The sequence below is a fragment of the Oncorhynchus gorbuscha genome, linkage group LG16 (genome assembly GCF_021184085.1).
Source record: "Oncorhynchus gorbuscha isolate QuinsamMale2020 ecotype Even-year linkage group LG16, OgorEven_v1.0, whole genome shotgun sequence".
Lineage (NCBI taxonomy): Eukaryota > Metazoa > Chordata > Actinopteri > Salmoniformes > Salmonidae > Oncorhynchus > Oncorhynchus gorbuscha.
In genome coordinates, this window is record NC_060188.1 from 45,801,277 (window position 1) to 45,825,242 (window position 23,966).

Here is a 23,966-nt window from a genome sequence, read left to right on the forward strand (position 1 = left end):
GCCGCCCTATGGGACTCCCAATCACGACCGGATATGATTCAGCCTGGATTCAAACCAGGGACTGTAGTGTCGCCTCTTGCACTGAGATGCAGTGCCTTAGACCATGGCACCACTCGAGAGCCCACACTAATCACAATGGCACTAAATCACATTCCATTTATAGGTGTAACTGATTGAGAGTTGTTCAAATGTCTCTGCTTAATATACTTTTTTTTTAACCATAAATATTGCAAAATATAAAATAGTGCAAGGCTACTTATAGTTGTCATTTACAAATATCCAGTAGACCTTCTTTTCAATAAGTTTCCCTTATACAGGTCTGTGTATTTAGCCTGTATGGTATTATAACAGTAGGCAGTGTAATTACAATGTTATTATATTGTCTGTTCATTATCTCAATTGTATGTATATTTGGGAACCCTTAAGTGTGAGTTGCAAAAAAAGTATATTGTAATTATTGTAAATCGTATTAGGGACAGTGCTATAGCCTATTGCAAAGTGGGATCTAATATAATGAATTTTCAGGAAGGATAACAAATTCCCAGTGATTCAGCACCAGGTGCACATAAATTCAGGATAAATTATTATAGTCAATCCTACTTTCTCCTACACCTTAAATATACAAAATAGGCAACTATTTATGAATGCCTTCCAAGCTGGCCACAACATTGTTGGCCTTCTTCTATTCACAACTCTCTCAGCAACAGCGTCCACTTCCTTAGCTCTTTGTTTGGTTGAGCCAGCGAAGGGGGAGGCTACAGAGGCGATAAAAGAGGGCGAAAATCCATTGCGCCCCCAAGCGAAACATTGAAAACCTCCTCACCTTCTGTGTTCAGTACGCCACATGTGCGACTGGCTGCGTACTGGTCAACGTTTTTAAGAGTCAATTTATGCTTGATCCGAAAATGTGTTCGGATGCGCCGTATGGATGGTGTGACGCACTCGCGGAGGCCAATTTGAGCTCTGTTCCGCATCACGGTGTGCCTCTCAAATTGTGTGTCAATGTGTAGGGCTCCGTATAGCTCCGTATTTACATGATTGGTGGACGGTAGGTGAGAGCGGGAGGTCCTGTATAAACACAAACTCACTTCCTTGACAACATCTCTGCGCTGCTCGGCGAAGCGCAAGACCCATGAATGCCATGACTTCTGTAGAGGCTGCACGACCAATGCAGACTATAGATTGACCATACAGCGCCTTTACTAGTCGTGGACGGGGATCGAAGCTGCATGATTGAATGCGAGTTGCTGATGCTGCGTTGCACAACAAAACCGCAAACAAGAAGGGAGACCGAGGACTTGGCATATAGTTAAGTTGTTGTTTCTGTTTTGCTATGAGAAAACAATCTAATTTTGTTCCTGAAAGTCGCATTTTGAAATTAAACCGGCATCTCAGTTGCATGAAATAGCCAAATGCGGCTCGCATCCTATCACACTCTCCCTTTCAGCTCCAGCTCAGCATCCATATTTTTTGTGCATCCCTGTGTTGGTGTATAGGGAGTGGCAGCCTTCTGATAAATCAACCGATCAGCGCAACCCTCTCCTCTAGGAAAAACAAATACGTTTATGCGTAAATTGTACATTTAAAGGTAAGCGTTTCTTTCATGCATATTTATCGGGATTTTTTGAGTTGAAGTAGAAATGCACACCACGCTGTAGTTGGTATAACAATAGGTCAATAGGTTGTATGTGATTGGATGCGCATTCTGTTTCCCTATCACAGAAATATCAATTCGCAAAATAGAATTGTGTAAACAATGTATCCAACAAGCTTAGCAAATACAATGTGTCACTCAATAGCCTAATGGTCATTGATGCTTAGAACATAAAATTGTAATATTGTAGCCAAGCTTAGCCCTACTGCACTGTCATATATATATATATATACAAAAGTATGTGGACTACCCTTCAAATGAGTGGATTCGGCTATTTCAGTCACACTCGTTGATGTCAGGTGTATAACATCGAGCACACAGCCATGCAATCTCCATATTTAAACATTGGTAGTAGAATGGCCTTATTGAAGCGCTCAAATCACATTTTATTGGTCACATACACATGGTTAGCAGATGTTAATGCGAGTGTTGCGAAATGCTTGTGCTTCCAGTTCCGACCATGCAGTAATATCTAACAAGTAATCTAACAATTTCACAACAACTACCTTATACACACAAGTCTAAAGGAATGAATAAGAATATGTACATATAAAATATATGGATGAGCAATGGCCGAATGGCAAGAAGCAGTAGATGGTATAGAGTACAGTATATACATATGAGATGAGTAATATGTAAACATTACATAAAGTTGCATTGTTTAAAGTGACTAGTGATACATTTATTACATCCAATTTTTTATTATTAAAGTGGCTAGAGATTTGAGTCAGGATGTTGGCAGCAGCTACTCAATGCTAGTGATGGCTGTTTAACAGTCTGATGGTCTTGAGATAGAAGCTGGTTTTCAGTCTCTCGGTCCCAGCTTTGATGCACCTGTACTGACCTCGCCTTTTGGATGATAGTGGGGTGAACAGGCAGTGACTAGGGTGGTTATTGTCCTTGAAGAGGACAACAATGGAGCAGTTGCCGTACCAGGCGGTGATACAGCCCGACAGGATTCTTTCGAGTGTTTTTGGTGACAAGCCAAATGTCTTCAGCCTCATGACGTTGAAGAAGCGCTGTTGTGCCTTCTCCACCACGCTGTCTGTGTGGGTGGACCATTTCAGTTTGTCCGTGATGTGTACGCCGAGGAACTTAAAACTTTCCACCTTATCCACTACTGTCCCGTTGATGTGGATAGGGGGGTGCTCCCTCTGCTGTTTCCTGAAGTCCACAATCATCTCCTTTGTTTTGTTGACGTTGAGTGTGAGGTTATTTTTCCTGACACCACACTCCGAGGGCCCTCACCTCCCCAATGTAGGCTGTCTCGTCGTTGTTGGTAATCAAGCCTACCACTGTAGTGTCGTCTGCAAACTTAATATAATAATATAATAATATAATAATAATAATATATGCCATTTAGCAGACGCTTTTATCCAAAGCGACTTACAGTCATGTGTGCATACATTCTACGTATGGGTGGTCCCGGGAATCGAACCCACTATCCTGGCGTTACAAGCGCCATGCTCTACCAACTGAGCTACAGAAGGATCACATTGAGTAGGAGGTGTGCATGGCCACGCAGTCATGGGTGAACAGGGAGTACAGGAGAGGGCTGAGAACGCACCCTTGTGGGGCCCCAGTGTTGAGGATCAGCGGGTGGAGATGGGGTGGAGATGTTGTTTTCTACCCTCACCACCTGGGGGCGTCCCGTCAGAAAGTCCAGGACCCAGTTGCACAGGGCGGGGTTGAGACCCAGGGTCTCGAGCTTAATGACGAGTTTGGAAGGTACTATGGTGTTAAATGACTTGATTTGAAATGCTGAGCTGTAATCGATGAACAGCATTCTTACATAGGTATACCTCTTGTCCAGATGGGTTAGGGCAGTGTGCAGTGTGATTGCGATTGCATCGTCTGTGGACTAACTGGGGGCGGTAAGCAAATTGGAGTGGGTCTAGGGTGTCGGATAGGGTGGAGGTGATGTGATCCTTAACTAGTTTCTCAAAGCACTTCATGATGACGGAAGTGAGTGCTACGGGGCGATAGTCGTTAATCTCAGTTACCTTAGCTTTCTTGGGAACAGGAACAATGGTGGCTATCTTGAAGCATGTGGGAACAAAAGACTGGGATAGGGATTGATTGAATATGTCCGTAAACACACCAGCCAGCTGGTCTGCGCATGCTCTGAGGTAGCGGCTAGGGATGCCGTCTGGGCCAGCAGCCTTGCGATGGTTAACACGTTTAAATGTTTTACTCATGTTGGCTGCGGTGAAGGAGAGCCCGCAGGGTTTGGTAGCAGGCCGTGTCCGTGCCACTGTATTGTCCTCAAAGCGAGCAAAGAAGATTTTGAGTTTGTCTGGGAGCAAGACATCGGTGTCCTTAACAGGGCTGGTTTTCTTTTTGTAATCCGTGATTGACTGTAGACCCTGCCACATATGTCTCATGTCTGAGCCGTTGAATTGCGACTCTACTTTGTCTCTATACTGACGCTTAGCTTGTTTGATTGCCATGCAGAGAGAATCGCTACACTGTTTGTATTCGGTCATGTTTCCGGTCACCTTGCCATGATTAAAAGCAGTGGTTTGCGCTTTCAGTTTTGCGCGAATGCTGCCATCAATCCACGGTTTCTGGTTGGGGAAGGTTTTAATAGTCACCTTGGGTACAACATCACCGATGCACTTGTTCACCGAATCATCGTATACATCAATGTTGTTGTCTGATGCTATCTGGGAACATATCCCAGTCCACGTGATCGAAGCAATCTTGAAGCATGGAGTCAAATTGGTCGGACCAGCATTGAACAGACCTGAGCATGGGCGTTTCCTGTTTTAGTTTCTGTCTATATACTGGGAGCAACAAAATGGAGTCATGGTCAGATTTGCCAAAAGGAGGGCGAGGGAGGGCTTTGTATGCGTTGCGGAAGTTAGAGTAGCAATGATCCAGAATTTTGCCAGCCCGGGTCGCGCATTCGATATGCTGATGAAATTTAGGGAGCCTTGTTTTCAGATTAGCCTTGTTCAAATCCCCAGCTACAATAAATGCAGCCTCAGGATATGTGGTTTCCAGTTTACATAGAGTCCAATGAAGATCTTTCAGGGCCGTCGAGGTGTCTGCTTGGGGGGGATATACCTGCCTGTGATTATAATCGAAGAGAATTCTCTTGCTAGATAATGTGACCGGCATTTGTTTGTAAGGAATTCTAGGTCAGGTGAACAAAAGGACTTGAGTAACTGTATGTTGTTAGGATCACACCACAACTCGTTAATCATAAGGCATACACCCCTGCCCTTCTTCTTACCAGAGAGATGTTTTTTTTCTGTCGGCGCAATGCGTGAAGAAACCGGGTGGCTGTACCAACTCTGATAACGTATCCCGAGTGAGCATTGTTTCCGTGAAACAGAGAATGTTACAATCTCTGATGTCTCTCTGGAAGGCAACGCTTGCTCGAATTTCGTCTACCTTGTTGTCAAGAGACTGGACATTGGCGAGTAGTATACTCGGGAGCGGTGATGGATGTGCCCGTCTACGGAGCCTGAAAAGAAGACCACTCCATCTGCCCCTTTTGTGGCGCTGTTGTTTTGGGTCGTCTACTGGGATCCGATCCATTGTCCTGGATGGTGGTCCAAACAGAGGATCCGCTTTGGGAAAGTAATTTTCCTGGTTGTAATGTTGGTAAGTTGACGTTGCTCTTCTATCCAATAGTTCTTCCCGGCTGTATGTAATAAGACTTAAGATCTCCTGGGGTAACAGTGTAAGAAATAATTCATAAAAAACAAAATACTGCATAGTTTCCTAAGAACGCAAAGCGAGGTGACCATCTCTAGTGGCTTTCAACGTGGCACCGTCATAGGATGCTACCTTTCCGACAAGTCAGTTCATCAAATTTCTGCTTGATCTTCCCCGGTCAACTGTGCTGTTATTGTGAAGTGGAAACAGTCAGCACAAAGTGGTAGGCCACACCAGCTCACAGAATGGAATGACAAGCGCTGAAGCATGTTGCGGGTAAAAATAGTCTGTCCCCAGTTACAACACTCACTACCGAGTTCCAAACTGCCTCTGGAAGCAACGTCAGCACAAGAACTGTCCTTCGGGAGCTTCATGACATTAGTTTACATGGCTGAGCAGCCGCACACAAGCCTAAGATCACCATGTGCAATGCCAAGCGTTGGCTGCAGTGGTGTAAAGCTCGCCACCATTAGACTCTGGAGCAGTGGAAACGCGTTCTCAGGATCACACTTCACCATATGGTAATCACACTTCGTCATATGGCAGCCCAACGGACGAATCTGGTTTTTGCGGATGCCAGGAGCACGCTACCTGCCCGAATGCATAGTGCCAACTGTAAAGTTTGGTAGAGGAGGGAATAAAGGTCTGAGGCTGTTTTTCATGGTTCGGGCTAGGCCCCTTAGTTTCGGTAATGGGAAATCTTAATGCTAAAGCATACAATGACATTCTAGACGATTCTGTGCTTCGAACTTTGTGGCAAAAGTTTGGGGAAGGCCCGTACCTGTTTCAGCATGACAATGCCCCCATGCACAAAGCAAAGTCTATACAGAAATGGTTTGTCGAGATCATTGTGGAAGAATTTGACTGGCCTGCACAGAGCCCTGACCTCAAACCCATCAAACACCATTGTGATGAATTGGGACTGCGAGCCAGGCCTAATCGCCCAACGTCAGTGCCCGACCTCACTAATGCTCTTGTGACTTAATGGAAGCAAATCCCCGCAGCAATGTTCCAACATCTAGTGGATAGCTTTCTCAGAAGAGTGGAATCTGTTATAGCAGCAAAGGGGGACTAACTCCATGTTAATGCCCATGATTTTGGAATGAGATGCTTGACGAGCATGTGTCCACATACTTTTGGTCATGTAGTGTATATAGGCTACAAAGTTGCTACTTTGTATTGTCAAGAATATAGCCCCCTAGCAGAGCTGTCATAACACTGCCTGAGGAAATATTCTGAAAGCATATACAGGACTATTGCATAAAATAACCTACGAAATGATGTTGATACATGAGTCGACTGAATGGTGCTGATGATACTGTAAAAGCATCTGTGTATTTTGTCAGTCGTCTTATCTCAAATCAAATCCAATTGTATTTGTCACATACACATGGTTAGCAGATGTTAATGAGAGTGTAGCGAAATGCTTGTGCTTCTAGTTCCGACAATGCAGTAATAACCAACAAGTAATCTAACTAACAATTCCAAAACTGCATCTCGAAACCTGCATAAGTGCGACTTGGCGCTAGAACAGTGATGTAACGCTGTCATGAATTGCATATTATGGTTGGAGAGATGTTGTCTTGTAGGCCATGCATGTAACTGGGAATACAGCTGATCAGATCTCAGAGTGTGTGGGCAGGGCCTAGTGCAATGAAGTCCTCTCATAGACATGTGATGCTATGGCACCGGCATAAGGCCACCCTAACCCTAACAGAAGTCTAATAACTACTATTATAACCACAATTCTATAAATAGCCCTAGTATATTCATTTGGAATGAATGCACAACCAAAAACAAGACCAAATGTCTCTTTTTCTGTCAGTGAATATTCTTGAAATACACATTTTAGCATCGAGGCAAAACAGGAAGCTCATTTTGTGAAAGTGAACACATCTAAGTCCCTGTGCATTAATTCACCAACAACACACTTGAAACTATACATTTAACTTACTAAGGCCCATTGGCCAGAGTACAGGAGAATCAACAACGATGATTAATAACCCAAATCAGAAATAGAGCCGATTGGTTTCTTATCTATAGTTAATTTTTTATCAAATTGAAAAGGAACCACTCAATTATTTAAATGTGTAGGCCTTTACAGTAGTACAGTGTAGGCTATACTTGCTACACCTTAACATGGCTTAAGTTTTAAAATGTCTGGAGTTCTCAACAAGAAAGCCAGCTAGCACAGAACGTTCCTGTAATGTTTCTATGAACCAAATGTTCCTTTACAGATGGATAATGCTAGCGTCGTCACTAATACACTGATGCTTCCACTCATTTCCACAGCTAAAATGGAGAGAGATTGCCACCATTACGATTTCTAGTGCCTCAAACCGAAAGCCTTGATAGGGACTTTCTCATCCCTGCACATCTCCCCTGTACATGATGAACATGCTGAAGTCCAGTGGACTGAAGATCCCTGGCAGGGGCCCAAAGCACTCCCCTGGCCCCGTGGGACGAACCTCTGCTGGGGGATCTGCTTCCGGCACTGTGGGCCATAAAGACAGTAAGTCACTTCTTCACACTTCAAGACCTCAAGACTCTCAGAGAGCAGATTTCCTATTGCTTAGTTATTTATTTTACTAGGCAAGTCAGTTAGGAACAAATTCATATTTTCAATGACAGTCTAGGAACAGTGGGTTAACTGCCTGTTCAGGGGCAGAACAACAGATGTGTACCTTGTCAGCTCAGGGATTTGAACTTGCAACCTTTCAGTAACTAGTCCAACGCTCTAACCACTAGGCTACCCTGCCGCCCCAGTTAGCCTATCAATCATTGTGGCATTTCATCATTGGAAGTGACCAGCAATTCATTGATTGTTGTAATAGATTGTTTGTTGTCAGGGCCCTGAGTTTTTCCTGGTCAGCTCATGTTGTCAGAAGAAAATCAGGGCACTAGGTACAGTATTATGCTTTAGGTCAGAGTTTAACATGTTTTATTGGTTACTGTAGCCCCAATCACATTTTCCTTTGTCCGAAGTACCCCTTCATGTGCAACTGATCATTAGGCCTGTGTTCTTATGAGTCTTCTCAAGTACCCCTTGTGGATATGCCAGGTACCCTTAGGGGTATTGGCACCCCAGGTTGAGAATAACTGTTGTAGGTGACTTTGTTGTGATTCACAGAGATTACATCTTAGTACTAAACCATATTTGTCTACCACCATGACAAATCCGAAACCTCTCCATCTACCCAGGTTTTGACAGTGTGCAAAGCCAACAGAAATAGGACACTCACGTTATTTCCGGTTTTAGATCACATAACAAGCCCAGACCCTAGGCAGGATGATGTTTATTGTCATGAGTCTTGTCCTGGGCAGAACTGAGCAATTTCCCCTTAAATAGGCCAGCTGTAAAGTCAAAATTGGCTATGTTGTAAAAATCATCCGTTTAAAAAAAGAGAAGCTTTTTAGTCTTATTTTAAGGTTAGGGTTAGCAGTGTGGTTAAGGTTAGGGTTAGGTTTACAGTTAGATTTTATGGACTTTGTGGCTGTGCGAGCTACTGACCACTCTACAGAACTGCCTCCAGAACAAGAGTCATGACGAAAAACGCTAACCTGTGACCCTAACGCCACAGATGCGTGTGTAACACTGGCACAGCTTTCTGCAAAATGACAGCTAGACTCTGCCTCCGAGCTGCACTCGGCTGATATTAGCCGACAGGAGGCCAAACACTGTCTGGGGGAGTCTGGGCTGCTTCTGCTGTCTTGTTATTTGCATTAGCCTGTATGGGAGAGTTCAATCAGAGGCAGCCGTGTCATGGTTTAAGTTGACGGTGGAATGTTGTGAGCAAAGGAAAGGAAAGAGAAAAACACAGGAAGTACAGTCGTGGGTAAATGAGAATCATGCATAGCAGTAATGCCTTTGAGAGTGCATATGTTTTTTTATTTATTTTTGGTTCCTCCTTCAAAAAGGACTATTTTGCAGTGCAGTGTATGTAGTAGTGTATGTTGTAAGTATAACTACCAATAGATGATGCATAATTACCTATCATTAGATAGTTATTTTAAGAGATGTAGGACTAACATTGTTTCAAATGACTAATAGTGTTATTTGAATTCCTTCTCAATTATCCAAATTCACAAAGTCGTGTGAATTATCTTAGTTATTGGATGTTGGTAAAATGCCTCTCTCCATGCACAGTTTCGTAACACAATATGTATATATCTTGTAAGCAATATTAACAATGCTTTATTTATGTAAAAAGGAAGTATATTTAATCGGTAGAGGTAGGACTTAGGATATCGGCCTACTTCAAGGCCCTCTCAGTTACCAGAACAAACAAAACAATGCCACTGAATTATCTTATTCATTGAATGTCCCCATTTCTCAAGCCCCCTTACGGAGGAGGCCCCCTTACGCATGCATCCATAAGCCAACATTTTAACATCTACAACCATGGCTCCACAGCAAAAAAAAATCCAAACTTAGTCTCTTTAATATTTTTCTAGATCAGGGTCATTTCAGGAACAGCTGGTAGTCATAGTAATTGACCTAATCCTACTAACTGACTGTCATCCTTTCCCACATCAGTGTTCATCAGCTGCCTGCCTGCAGTGCACACAGAGAATCAGGTTAGGGCTATTGTGTGATTAGCTGTTTGGTCATCAAATTTCCATTTGTGTACTAATAGCCCTGCTCTAATTTCCTTTTTAGTTCAAGATCATTGCCATTTTTTTCTGTCGTTGATTGGTGATATAATACATTATATACTCTTCCCTTTTTAGATCCAATTGATTTGATAATAAGTAGGCAGGCCTAGATAATTTCCTCTTGTTCTCCTGTCTGTTCATCCTCCTTGGATTTCAATACCAAAAGGCTACTTTTTCCATTTAGAAATGTATTGTGATTATATATAATGGTGCACCAACATACAGTTGAAGTTGGAAGTTCACATACACCTTAGCCAAATACATTTAAACTCAGTTTTTCACAATTCCTGACATTTAATCCGAGTAAAAATTCCCTGTTTTAGGTCAGTTAGGATCACTACTTTATTTTAAGAATGTGAAATGTCAGAATAATAGTAGAGTTAATTATTTATTTCAGCTTTTATTTCTTTTATCACACTCCCAGTGGGTCAGAAGTTTACATACACTCAATTAGTATTTGGTAGCATTGCCTTTATATTGTTTAACTTGGGTCAAACAGTTCGGATAGCCTTCCACAAGCTTCCCACAATATGTTGGGTGAATTTTGGCCCATTCCCCATGACAGAGCTGGTGTAACTGAGTCAGGTTTGTAGGCCTCCTTGCTCACACATGCTTTTTCAGTTCTGCCCACACATTTGGAAGACCCATTTGCGACCAAGCTTTAACTTCCTGACTGATGTCTTGAGGTGTTGCTTCAATATATCCACATAATTTTCCTACCTCATATTGCCATCTATTTTGTGAAGTGCACCGGTCCCTCCTGCAGCAAAGCACCCCCACAATATGATGCTGCCACCCCCGTGCTTCATGGTTGGGATGGTGTTCTTCGGCTTGCAAGCCTCCCCCTTTTTCCTCCAAACATAACGATAGTGATTATGGCCAAACAGTTCTATTTTTGTTTAATCAGACCAGAGGATATTTCTCCAAAAAGCACAATATTTGTCCCCATGTGCACCAGCAAACCGTAGTCTGGCTTTTTTTTGGAGCGGTGGCTTCTTCCTTGCTGAGCGGCCTTTCAGGTTATGTCGATATAGGACGAATTTTACTGTGGATAAAGATACTTTTGTACCTGTTTCCTCCAGCATCTTCACAAGGTCCTTTGCTGTTCTGGAATTGATTTGCACTTTTCACACCAAAGTAGGTTAATCTCTAGGAGACAGAACAAATCTCCTTCCAGAGCAGTATGACAGCTGCGGGGTCCCATGGTGTTCATAATTGCGTACTATTGTTTGTACAGATGAACGTGGTACCTTCAGGCGTTTGGAAATTGCTCCCAAGGATGAACCAGACTTGTGGAGGTCTACAACCTTTTTCTGAGATCTTGGATGATTTCTTTTGATTTTCCCACTGTTGTCAAGCAAAGAGGCACTGGGTTTGAAGGTAGGCCTTGAAATACATCCACAGGTACACCTCCAATTGACTCAAATGATGTCAATTAGCCTATCAGAAGCTTCTAAAGCCATGACATCATTTTCTGGAATTTTCAAAGCTGTTTATTAAAGGCACAGTCAACTTAGTGTATGTAAACTTCTGACCCACTGGAATTGTGATACAGTAAATTATAAGTGAAATAATCTGTATGTAAACAATTAGATGTAGATGTCCTAACCGACTTGCCAAAACTATAGTTCGTTAACAAGAAATTTGTGGAGTGGTTTAAAAACAAGTTTTAATGACTCCAACCTAAGTGTACTGTATGTAAACTTCCGACTTCAACTGTATTAGGGACAACACATCTGGGTTGTGGTAAATTCAATTTAAATTCAGTCAATTCAGGAAGTAGACTGAAATTCCAATTCAAAAATGTTCTTAAAAGCTAGGTTTCCATACAATTGGTGACAGCTTTTTATATGAATATTCTCAAATCTGCATAAAAACTATATGTGCATTTTCCCACCAGACATGTGTTTCCATCAAAGCGAAATTTGTGCCCACTCTGGTCTTGGCAAGTGCGGTCTAGCCAACAACTCGCAGATACAGTGCGGGTAGGATACCTACATGATGAGATTATGGATAAGAGCGAGATTCTTTTTATTTGTCAAACGGCAGCCAAGCATCTATCATCATGTCACCAGAATAAGACCCTCAATATTTATTGGAAAGCAGCATCAAGCTCATAACCTTGCACTTTCACCACCCTTTCAAGTTCATCATTACTTATTTTACTGCATGCTTTCCCGAGTCGTAGTGGGAGGACCACACAACATATCATTGTGCCACTCCCAAGTTTACTTCAATATGATGGTTATACTATAAATATTTGCACATGAAGGCGTTTCCACCTCCATTTCTTGCATAATATATTTAACAGAAACAAAAAAGATACCTAATTGTCTAGTGTATTAGGTTTTGTCGACATTTGGAATGTTTACAGACAAATTTGCTCTTTCCAACATGCATGTCGTGACATTTTACATCCAACGTGTACTTTACAGGATGGAATCTTGGTTATAGAGAAGCATTTAGGAGAATTTCCTTGAAAATGAAATTGACCGAATTGAAATGGAATGTCCCAACCCTGCTAAAAATATTTTGTCAATCTCATAAAAGCTTACATGATATTACCTCATAACTGCTCCCAATGGTTCTATCTTTGGAGGTTATGTCCTTGTAACTGTCGAAACAAAGAATCATAACAGAGAGAAAGGTGTTTAGGTATCGCCCCTAAAAGCGTAGTCCTAGTCTCTCCTTCTCTCACTGTCCTTAAAATCAGCCCCACAATTGTGAATGCTACACATTAACTATAGTATTTGTATGAGGAATAACCATCAGTTTATTATTAGGGAAGCCAAAGAAATGTTCAACTTCACTTATTGGACTTAAGTCTCTCTGAAAGCTTTCAGTTCTCAGTCAGAGAGAGAGAAAGAGAGAGATGAAGAGAAAGAGGCAGAGAGAGAGAGGGAAAGAGCAAGGGGAGAGAGAGTGAGTGTGAGGGAGGGAGGGAGAGGGAGGGGGTGTTCTAAGGAGTTGTGGTGGGGTGATTGTGTAGGGCTGGTTTGAATAGTTGGATTCAGATGGTGGTGGGAGGTGGCTAGGCACAATAGTGAAAGTGAGGCCTGTGTTCTTGCTCTTCCTCCTGCCCGCCTCATTTTCCCCTCGATCTTCCGTTGCCCCGGCAACCCAGCCACTTGGACTAGCACTGCGCCTGTCTTTTTTTGGTGCATGCTTGTTTGTCTGGTGGGACTTGTAGAGGGAGAAGGGGGTGGGTAGGGTTCTTCTCTGTGTTGGCCCAGTGATGTGGCACAGGGCCATGGTGTTGACAAAGCTCACACATGTGATACACACAACATGCACAAGCAGGGGCATGCTCACACACCCATACCCCCTGCTACTGCACATGATATTACATACAGCATCTGCTACTGCACACACTTTATTACTTCACACATACACACATACACATACACACCAACACAAACATACTGCATAGTACACACACATTACCTACACAAGCACAACACACATGACCTCACATATATATATCTTGATGACAAGTTTTCAACCCCCTGAGTCAATACATGTTAGAATCACCTATGGCAGCGATTACAGCTGTGAGTCTTTCTGTGTCAGTCTCTTAAGAGCTTTGCACACCTGGGTTGTACAATATTTGCACGTTATTATTTTTTAACTCTTCAAGATCTGTCAACTTGGTTGTTGATCATTGCTATAGACAGCCATTTTCAAGTATTGCCATAGATTTTCCTGCCAATTTAAGTCCAAACTGTAACTAGGCCACTCAGAAACATTCAATGTTGTCTTTGTAAGCAACTTCAGTGTATGTTTAGCCTTGTGTTTTAGGTTATTGTCTTGCTGAAAGGTGAATTTGTCTCCCAGGGTCTGTTGGAAAGCAGATTGAACCAGGTTTTTCTCTAGGATTTGCTTGTGCTTGGCTTTATTCTGTTTTTTTGTGATTTAAAAAAAAAACTCCCTAGTCCTTGCCGATGACAAGCATACCCATAACATGATGCAGCCACCACCATGCTTGAAAATATGAAGTGGTACTCAGTGATGTGTTGTGTTGGATATGCCACTATCAAAACACTTTGTATTCAGGACATAAAGTGCATTTCTTTGCATCATGTTTTGCAGTTTTACTTTAGTGCCTTATTCCAAACAGGATGCATGTTTTGGAATATTTAGGTTAGTATTGTGAAGTAACTACAATGTTGGTCCATCCTCTGTTTTCTATCATAGTAACTGTTTTTTGAGCAGTGTCCTTCCTCTCCGGCAGCTGAGTTAGGAAGGACACCTGTATCTTTGTAGTGACTCCGAGTATTGATACACAATCCAAAGTGTAATTAATAACTTCACCATGCTCAAAGGGAATTACAATGTCTGCTTTAAAATGTTTTACCCATGTACCAATAGATGCATTGGAAATCCTCCCTGGTCTTTGTGGTTGAATCTGTGTTTGAAATACACATCTCGACTGAGGGACCTTACAGCTAATCATATGTGTGGGGTACAGAGATGAGGTAGTCATTCAAAATCATGTTAAACATTATTATTGCACTATTGTCCATGCAACTTATGTCCATGCAACTTATTATGTGACTTGTTAAGCACATTTTTACTCCTGAACGTATTTAGGCTTGCCATAACAAAGGGGTTGAATACTTATTTACTTAAAACATTTCAGATTTATTAATTGGTAAAAATGTATCAAAACATAAATCCCACTTTGACATTATGGGTTATTGTGTGTAGGCCAGTAACACAAAATTGAAATGTAATAACTGTAAATTCAGGCAATAACACAACAAAATGTGGAAAAAGTCAAGGGGTGTTAATACTTTCTGAAGGCACTGTACCTCCATAAATGCCATTGTAAGACCCCATTAAGTTTCAAAACTGAATGATCATGCTAAAACCCACATTCTTTTGTTCAATGTAGTACCCATTTTGCTACCAAGTCTATTGGTCTTACAACATATGGGAGCAATTGAGGCATACAAACAGCCATTGGGCCCCCTCCCCCACTGTTTGGGTTTCAGAGAGACAGTCCTGGCACCAACCACACACACACACACACACACACACACACACACACACACACACACACACACACACACACACACACACACACACACACACACACACACACACACACACACACACACACACACACACACACACACACACACACACACACACACACACACACACACACACAGTTTAGCTTCCTTGCTACAGTTAACAGCTTGTGTCTCTCTCACCAGAATGGATAGTGCTCGTCTAAACATCATGTGTCAAACAACAAAGCACCGGTCAAGTCATCATTACATGAGAGATAATAATCTCACAGACAGTTTTCACTAGGAAGTAGAGTAATGGCTAACCTCACATAAATGCCGTTTTGTGATGTGATATGACAAAATTGGATAAATAGATGCTTGAGTGACTGGATTTTTAATGCATTGTTTTCTCTTTATTCAACGTGCCCGCCACCCACCCGCTCTTCATCCATGCAATATGTCATGACCCTAAACCCGTCAAACCCACGCATCACTATTATAGATCTTCTACATTTGTATTATGACTGAATTCCTTATTTCAGCAGTTTGTGTCCATGCATGAGAAAACTGGACTGTAACCTGATTACAACACAATATATTAATCCTATAGACAAGCGACATTGTTTAGTTGATTATTTTTCACATGATTTGTTTGTAGACCTGTATGTATCGCCTTTTCTCTCCCCTCTTCAGCACTTTTGTTCCTATGGCATACACTGCTCTTCATCATTGTAATTAAAGCCATACTGTAGATCAATGTCCATTTGAATGAATATAGGAATTATCTGATTGTAACCTATACTCTGTCTACAATAGTAATGAATGTAAATAGGAATTCCATGATTGTAGCCTACATGGTCTCATACTCTCTCTCTCTACCTCCATAGACTCCCCACACAAGCAGACCTCCCCACTCCCCAGCAGCAATGCCTCGGAGAAGTCGTGCTCCAAAACATCCGAGGTAGGGGACGATGTCCTGGGGGACTACGTAGTTGGCGAACGTGTCTGGGTCAACGGGGTCAAACCGGGCGTCATCGCCTACCTGGGCGAGACACAGTTCGCCCCGGGACAGTGGGCTGGGGTGGTCCTCAACGACCTGTTGGGCAAAAATGATGGCTCTGTGGGCGGCGTGCGCTACTTTGAGTGCCAGCCACACCAGGGCATCTTCACGCGCCCCTCCAAGCTCACCAGGCAACCGGTGGGCGAAGGAAGCGAAGGCCACTCTGCTGATTCCCTGACGGCTCAGAACCTGACGCTCCATGGCGTCAACGGGGCTTCGCCTGCTGGTCAGCGCGTGGTTATGCCACTCAGGGAAGGCATGCTCAACAGTTCGGTGAAGACGGGGAACGAGTCAGGTTCCAACATGTCCGACAGTGGCTCGGTCAAGAAAGGCGGGGATAAGGACCTTCGAGTGGGAGACCGCGTGCTGGTGAGTCCATGTCCACACACACACACACACACACACACACACACACACACACACACACACACACACACACACACACACACACACACACACACACACACACACACACACACACACACACACACACACACACACACACACACACACACACACAGTGTTGGGTTACCAGTATGGTTCAGACATAGTTTCTAGGTCAAGTATAATGAACACAAATATAAACGGAACATGTACATGTTTGTTCCCATGTTTGATGAACTGAAATAAAATATCCCAGAAATGTTCCATATGCAAAAATAGCTTATTTTTCTCAAATTGTGTGTCTGAGACCAGCCACCACGGACAGCTGATGAAACTGCGGGTTTGTACAACCGAAGAATTTCTGCACAAACTTTCAGAAACCGTCTCAGGGATGCTCATTTGCATCCTCGTCGTCTTCGCCAGGGTCTTGATCTGACTGCAGTTTGGCGTCGTAACCAACTTCAGGGGGAAAATGCTCAGCTTTGATGGCAACTGGCATGCTTGAGAAGTGTGCTCTTCACAGATGAATCCCGGTTTCAACCGGACAGATGGCGTTGTGTGGGAGAGCAGTTTGCTAATGTTAACGTTGTGAACAGAGTACCCCATTGTGGAGGTGGGGATATGATATGGACAGGCAAAAGCCACGGACAATGAACACAATTGCATTTTATCGATGGCAATTTGAATGCACAAAGATACAGTGACGAGATCCTGAGGCCCATTGTTGTACCATTCATCCGCCAAGCCATCACTTCATGTGTGACCGACCACCTTGATTCGGTGGTATGTAGCAAAATTTGATTTATTTTTATTTTTTACATTGGATAAAAACAGAGACACAAAGCTACAACACGGTATATCATTCACTACATTTGAGAAATCATGGAAAGGTAATTCTGCTTTGAAAGTTGATAAACTTGTAACCTCACTTTTGAGAAAATGGACTTTGAATGTTTGATACCTACTGTAGAGCTCTTCTTTGTCTACACCCATTCAGCATCGTTCACACCCTCTTAAGCTTGAGCCCCCACCCAAACTCTTACCATTTTACTCACCCTAGCAGAGATGGTTAGGCTGTTTTCATGTTATCTTGAGCGTTGGTGACTGCAACTGTGCTGATAGCAACAACTTAATGATGCTTTTTTGCCAACGTTTACTGACATGGCCATATTCAACTGGTGTTGTGCATTCGTAAATTCAACAATTATTCTACGCTCTGGTACTCTCAGACGAGAGTGCTCTGAAATCGGAGTAGATGGCCAGACGGAATTTACGAATACACCCGAAATGGTTACTTGCATAGTGGAGTCTTTTGTTAAGACATGTAGCTAGTTAGCTAAACAATGAACCAGAATCGCAACGTATGACATTACTACCCTGCATGAATCTGCAGATAGCTAACCAATATCTGAAAATGTAGCTAGCTAGACTATCTTACCGTATACATCATGGATGGACGCATCTCCTGTCGGATGCCATGGTTGCTCATAGTTTGAAGATGTAATCTGGAGACAGGTGTTTTCTACATCTTAGCTATCCTACTTGAATTCCATTGATTTCAAAACTCGGTTCTCCAGAAGGTGGAGAGCCACACTTATGCAGTTTTACTATGCAATACATTTAAAAAAAATACGCATTAGACAGGATTACCTAGACATACTTTCCAGCTCAAATACACAGAAGCGTACTATATGCCAGACTGATCCAAACTCATCTTTGGCATGTCCAGCCCACTCATTATCTCAGCCATTCATGGTTAGCGGGAAAGTTGCTCACTTTTTCCATGGCTAAACCAACTAGGCTCATAATTTAACAATTTTATGCGTATTCACAGATGGCATACAAGTTTGCTATTAAGGCACATGAAAGTTCACATGTTCGAGAAGGGATTTCTGCCAAATAAAACACGTTTTGATTTTTAAAAATGTTTTACTTTCAAATGGCTCTCCTATGAAGTAGTGACCCGCGACATACGCCTAGTTTCCTGAAACGGGTCACATGTTTCAGCAAGATAATGCACGGCCCCATGTCGCAAGGATCTGTAGACAATTCCCATTTCTTCCATGGCTTGTATACTCATCAGACATGTCACCCATTGAGCATGTTTGTGATGCTCTGGATCGACATGTACTACAGCTTGTTCCAGTTCCCACTAATTTCCAGGAGTGGGACAACATTCCACAGGCCACAATCAACAGCCTGATAAGCTCAATGCGAAGGAGATGCATCGCGCTGCATGAGGCAAGTGGTGGTCACACTGGACAATGACTGGAGTCAAATGAAATCCATAGATTAGGGCCCAATGAAAACATTTCAATTGACTAATTTCCTTATATGAACTGTAACTCAGTAAAATCTTTGAAATGGTTGCAAGTTGCATTTACATTTTTGTTCACATTCTGCAACTTTCATACCCACATAGTATCAAGGCAAAATCACTCTTGAAAAAACAATTTGTAAATGTTTTTCACTGTGTGGAAACAATGATGGAAAATGATGTTGTTGACATGAAGAGCACGTTTGCTTTGACCCTCGCTCCACAAAAACAATGACAAAACATTATGAAACTTCAATCTTAACTTATTATAATTTACGATTATGATTTACCTGTCATGTTCTGACCTTAGTTCCTTTGTTATGTCTTTGTTTTAGTATGGTCAGGGCGTGAGTTGGGTGGGTTGTCTATTTTCATTTTTCTATAATTTGGGATTTCTGTGTTCGGCCTAGTATGGTTCTCAATCAGAGGCAGCTGTCAATCGTTGTCCCTGAGTGAGAATCATACTTAGGTAGCCTGATTTCACTTTTGAGTTGTGGGTGTATGTCTTCCGTGTCAGTGTTTGTGACCACACGGGACTGTTTCGTTTATTATTTTGTTCCAGTGTTCTGTTGCGTTTGATGAAACATTATGGACACTTACCACGCTGCACATTGGTCCTCCGATCCTTCTCGCTACTCCTCCTCAGAAAAGGAGGACAAGATCTGTTACATTACCTGTAAATCTGCTATCTTTTTTGATCATTCTGAAAGTCTGAGAAACCAGACCTGGACTGATTCCGTTTGCACTCCCACAAAAGGTCAAGGACTGCCATTTACACAACGTTCTTTCAACCAAACCACACTCTCTAAACAGCAATTGGGTCACATTGCCATTCATTTACCATTGGGTTGCGCTAAATGGTCAGTTTTGTCAATCACATTGGATTACTGTCAGGAGATCCCACCGCTGACATCATTTTACCTTGCTTCTCCACTCTGCTCTAACTCACAGCTATTCTGTGAGTGTGTTGGTCAATATGGATACTGGATAGGGGGTTGTGAAACTTGTTTCAAAATTGTCAGCCTCTCTTGCAATATTGATATTGTGTATTTTGGTGCCCTACTTTTGAATCTTGAAGCTTTGTGATAGGCTCTGACTTGTATTCCAATTTTGTACACAATACACAATGGTAATCTCAAACTCCTGCAAGAGTAGAAAATTGTGTTTTTGAGAAATTCCTGGAAGGTTTACCAAAAGTATTACATTTGAATGCATAAATGCAACTCTAATTCCTGTGGTTTCTCATGTCTGACCACAGTTTTTAACCACTTGCCATGGACTCCACCTTCCATGCTCTCTATGGATATAAGTATGTTTTCACAAAAGCCTTCCCAACAGCCTCCGCCCACTAGAACTACTCATCAACCAGCACCAGCTTTCAAGGCCCTAAACTGTGAGGTTGAAACTCTGAGTAATCAGTTGTTACCACTGGAATTAACATTGAGTAGTACCTAAATGACAAGGTAGCACCATGCCTATTCCTTCATGGGTTGTAATGGGGATCTGAAGGCCTAATGGTCGCTCAGTCACTAACATCCCCTGCCTAGTTAGAAGGATCTTGTTATCAGGGGTTTGGGACATTACGAAGTCTGTGTCCAAAATGGCACCCTATTCCCCATTGGTCCATAAGGCTCTAGTCAAAAGAAGTGCACTGTAGGGATTAAGGAGCCATTTGGGAGGCACCCATAGACAATCCAGACAACCCTGTTAGTCAGAGACGGAGATCCCTCATCATTAGAGGGAAGAGAAATGCTTTCTGAAAAGAGAGAACTTCTGTGGCCAAATATACATGAGTAATGTCTCATGTTCCTCTAGCTTTGCATGGGATCGTTTTCTTGTTGTCGGCCATGTTATGTTAACTTCACTGGAGGGCAGTTCTACAGCTGTAGATTAGGAAGGAGTTCTTTGACTAATTTAGTCTTGACAAAAGTTGTTTGACTTGTATGAAGTACATATTTCAGAACCATTTTGTGACTTTTAGGGTTGAAGGATTAACATGGTTGTAGAAGTTTTGCTCACTGTCACACCCTGACCTAGTTCACCTGTCCTCGTGATTGTCTCCACCCCCTCCAGGTGTTGCTTATTATCCCCGGTGTATATATCCCTGTGTTTCCCGTCTCTCTGTGCCAGTTCGTCTTGTTTGCCAAGTCAACCAGCGGTTTTCCTTGCTCCTATTTTTCCCAGTTTCTGTTTGTTTCTAGTCCTCCTGGTTTTGATCCTTGCCTGTCCTGACTCCGAACTCGCCTGCCTGACCACTGTCTGTTCTGACTACCAGCCTGCCTATCCCCTTGTAATATGTTTGGATCTGGTTTCTAACTCCTGCCTGACTATAACACTGCCTATCGTCTGGTACTGTTTGGACTCTGACCTGGCAATGATTAAAGAACGCAATGGCGTTAAGTAAATTGCGGCTGTCACAGCTTTTGAGAGTCATGATGGCTCTCAGTGATGACACGAAAAATTAACTATTGATTGAATTAACTATTGATGAACTCAGAAGTAATCAAATTTACTCTCACCATTTGATAATGTATTGCTAAATAAATAAATAACATTAAATATATGAGTTACACAAAGTAGGGAACTTTATTTTGAGAGGGGATGGATTGGAGTCTGTTCAAAGAGAGAGATGAAGGAATATAATGTTACTTTATATAATGTTAATGAACAAAGCATGGGAATGATTAGGGTTCATATTATAACTTCCAATAGCGCGAGATAAATCATTGTAACTACTTAACGTTAGTAAATGCCTGTATAAAGCAACAATATTAATATTAAAAAGAAGTATAACAACTAACAGTTGTAACACGAACTTCCATGTGTAATGAATACAATGGGAGACAGACTGGTTTCAAGCGCAGGGCGCAGCAGGTGTTTATTAGTAAAGGACCACAGGAGGAGGCAGGTAGCTGGGTCCAGGGACAGGCAGAAGGTCATACACAGGGAGACCAAACAGGTAACAGTACAGGCAGGGGAAAGGCTAATCACGTAGTCCGGGAGATCAGGCTGATCAAGAGGTTGATGATAGAAAATCAGATTGGCAAAAGTACAGGCAGGGAATAAGCAAAAAGGCATCGTAGGTGAGGTTGGCCAAAAACTATGATACACAGGAGGGCTAATATGAAAAAATGATCAGCGCTCCGAATAAACCATGTAACAAAAACAAACAATACCTCAAAATGATGAAGTGCAAGGAACTGAACTAAATAGTGTGTGTAAATGACCTACAGATGTGTGAACAGGTGATCAGAATTCCGGTGATTGGGATCTGTAGAGTGAGCTGCGTTCAGGGGATCTATGTGTTTGTGAGCTGGAAAGTGGTCTGGAAAGTTATCTACGTGTTTGAGAGTGTGAGTTGGAAGCAGATGTTACACCATGAAATATGCAATAACGTTATGTTGGATTATATGGAAATTATATCCACATTTGTGAGTCCATTTCCTATGGCACTTCCATTTCCTATCTTAATCAATTATGTTGCATGAACCAACCATTTTTTTGAAAACTGTATTTTGACAGGAAAAGCCCAACAACTGCCCAAGAAACGGCGTCGTTACACTCCCGGAAACAGCTACAGGCTGCTAACGAGGAGGTGATGGCTGAGAGGAGCCTGAGGGAGGTGGCTCATGCCTCCTGTCAGTACCTGTTTAAAAAGAAGCCAATGGTCCAGAAACATTACACATAGTTAATGACTATTGCAATATGGCGACATGCTGTAAAAGATCACCGAACTGAGTGTGCACTTTGGTCTTTTAGGGAGTCCCGTTAATTTTCTTCACCTGTGCACAATCACGAGTAGAAAGAGAGGCACGCAGGAATGTCACGTTTCAATTTGGGTTAGAGCATGTCATTTGCAAACACGTTTAATAGATAGCACACGTAAGTTATTTAGGATATGCGTAATTGCCATGCATTATTGCACACATGAGATTTCACAATGATTGAACACATAGCACTCGTGAACAGGTTGGCACAGCAAATACAGTTGAAGTCGGAAGTTTGCATACACTTAGGTTGGAGTCATTAAAACTAGTTTTTCAACAACTCCACAAATTTCTTGTTAACAAGCTATAGTTTTGGCAAGTCGGTTAGGACATTTACTTTGTGCATGACACAAGTAGTTGAAGGTACCACGTTCATCTGCACAAACAATAGTACGCAAGTATAAACACCATGGGAACATGCAGCCGTCATACCGCTCAGGAAGGAGATGCGTTCTGTCTCCTAGAGATGAATGTACTTTGGTGCGAAAGGTGCAAATCAATCCCAGAACAACAGCAAAGGACCTTGTGAAGGTGCTGGAGGAAACAGGTGCAAAAGTATCTATATCAACAGTAAAACGAGTCCTATATCAACATAACCTGAAAGGCCGCTCAGCAAAGGAAGAAGCTACTGCTCCAAAACCGCCATAAAAAAGCCAGATTACGGTTTGCAACTGCACATGGGGACAAAGATTGTACATTTTGGAGGAATGTCCTCTGGTCTGATGAAACAAAAATATAACTGTGGAAGAAAGGGGAGGCTTGCAAGCCAAGGAACACCATCCCAACTGTGAAGCACGGGGGTGGCACCATCATGTTGTGCGAATGCTTTGCTACAGGTGGGACTGGTGCACTTCACAAATAGATGGCATCATGAGGCAGGAAAATGATGTGGATATATTGAAGCAACATCTCAAAACATCAGTCAGGAAGTTAATAAAGCTTGGTCACAAATGGGTCTTCCAAATGGACAATGACCCCAAGCATACCTCCAAAGTTGTGGCAAAATCGCTTAAGGACAACAAAGTCAAGGTATTGGAGTGGCCATCACAAGCCCTAACTTCAATCCTATAAAAATGTGTGGGCAGAACTGAAAAGGTGTGTGCGAGCAAGGAGGCCTATAAACCTGACTCCGGTACACCAGCTCTGTCAGGAGGAATGGGCCAAAATTCACCCAACATATTGTGGGAAGCTTGTGGAAGACTACCCAAAACATTTGACCCAAGTGAAACAATTTAAAGGCAATGCTACCAAATACTAATTGAGTGTATGTAAACTTCTGACCCACTGGGAATGTGATAATAGAAATGAAAGCTGAAATAAATCATTCTCTCTACTATAATTCTGACATTTCACATTCTTAAAATAAAGTGGTGATCCTAACTTGGCCTAAAACAGGGATTTTTTTACTAGGATTAAATGTCACGATTTTTGAAAAACTGAGTTTGAA

At 42.3% G+C, this 23,966-nt stretch overlaps 1 protein-coding gene across 5 annotated transcripts in view; it reads left to right on the forward strand.

Annotated features, from left to right (window-relative positions):
* Positions 1-871: 871 nt before the first annotated feature.
* The window catches only part of LOC124000103 (CAP-Gly domain-containing linker protein 2-like), a 76,839-nt gene continuing 53,744 nt past the window's right edge, over positions 872-23,966 (forward strand). For 3 of the 5 annotated variants that reach the window (XM_046306232.1, XM_046306234.1, XM_046306235.1), the window contains exons 1-3: positions 872-1,588; positions 7,613-7,832; positions 15,879-16,420. In XM_046306232.1, the coding sequence (XP_046162188.1) occupies positions 7,709-7,832; positions 15,879-16,420 (666 nt within the window). In that variant the 5' untranslated portion in view covers positions 872-1,588; positions 7,613-7,708. The remainder of the gene's footprint in view (positions 1,589-7,612; positions 7,833-15,878; positions 16,421-23,966) is intronic. The other 2 variants (XM_046306233.1, XM_046306237.1) reach the window with 2 other exon arrangements.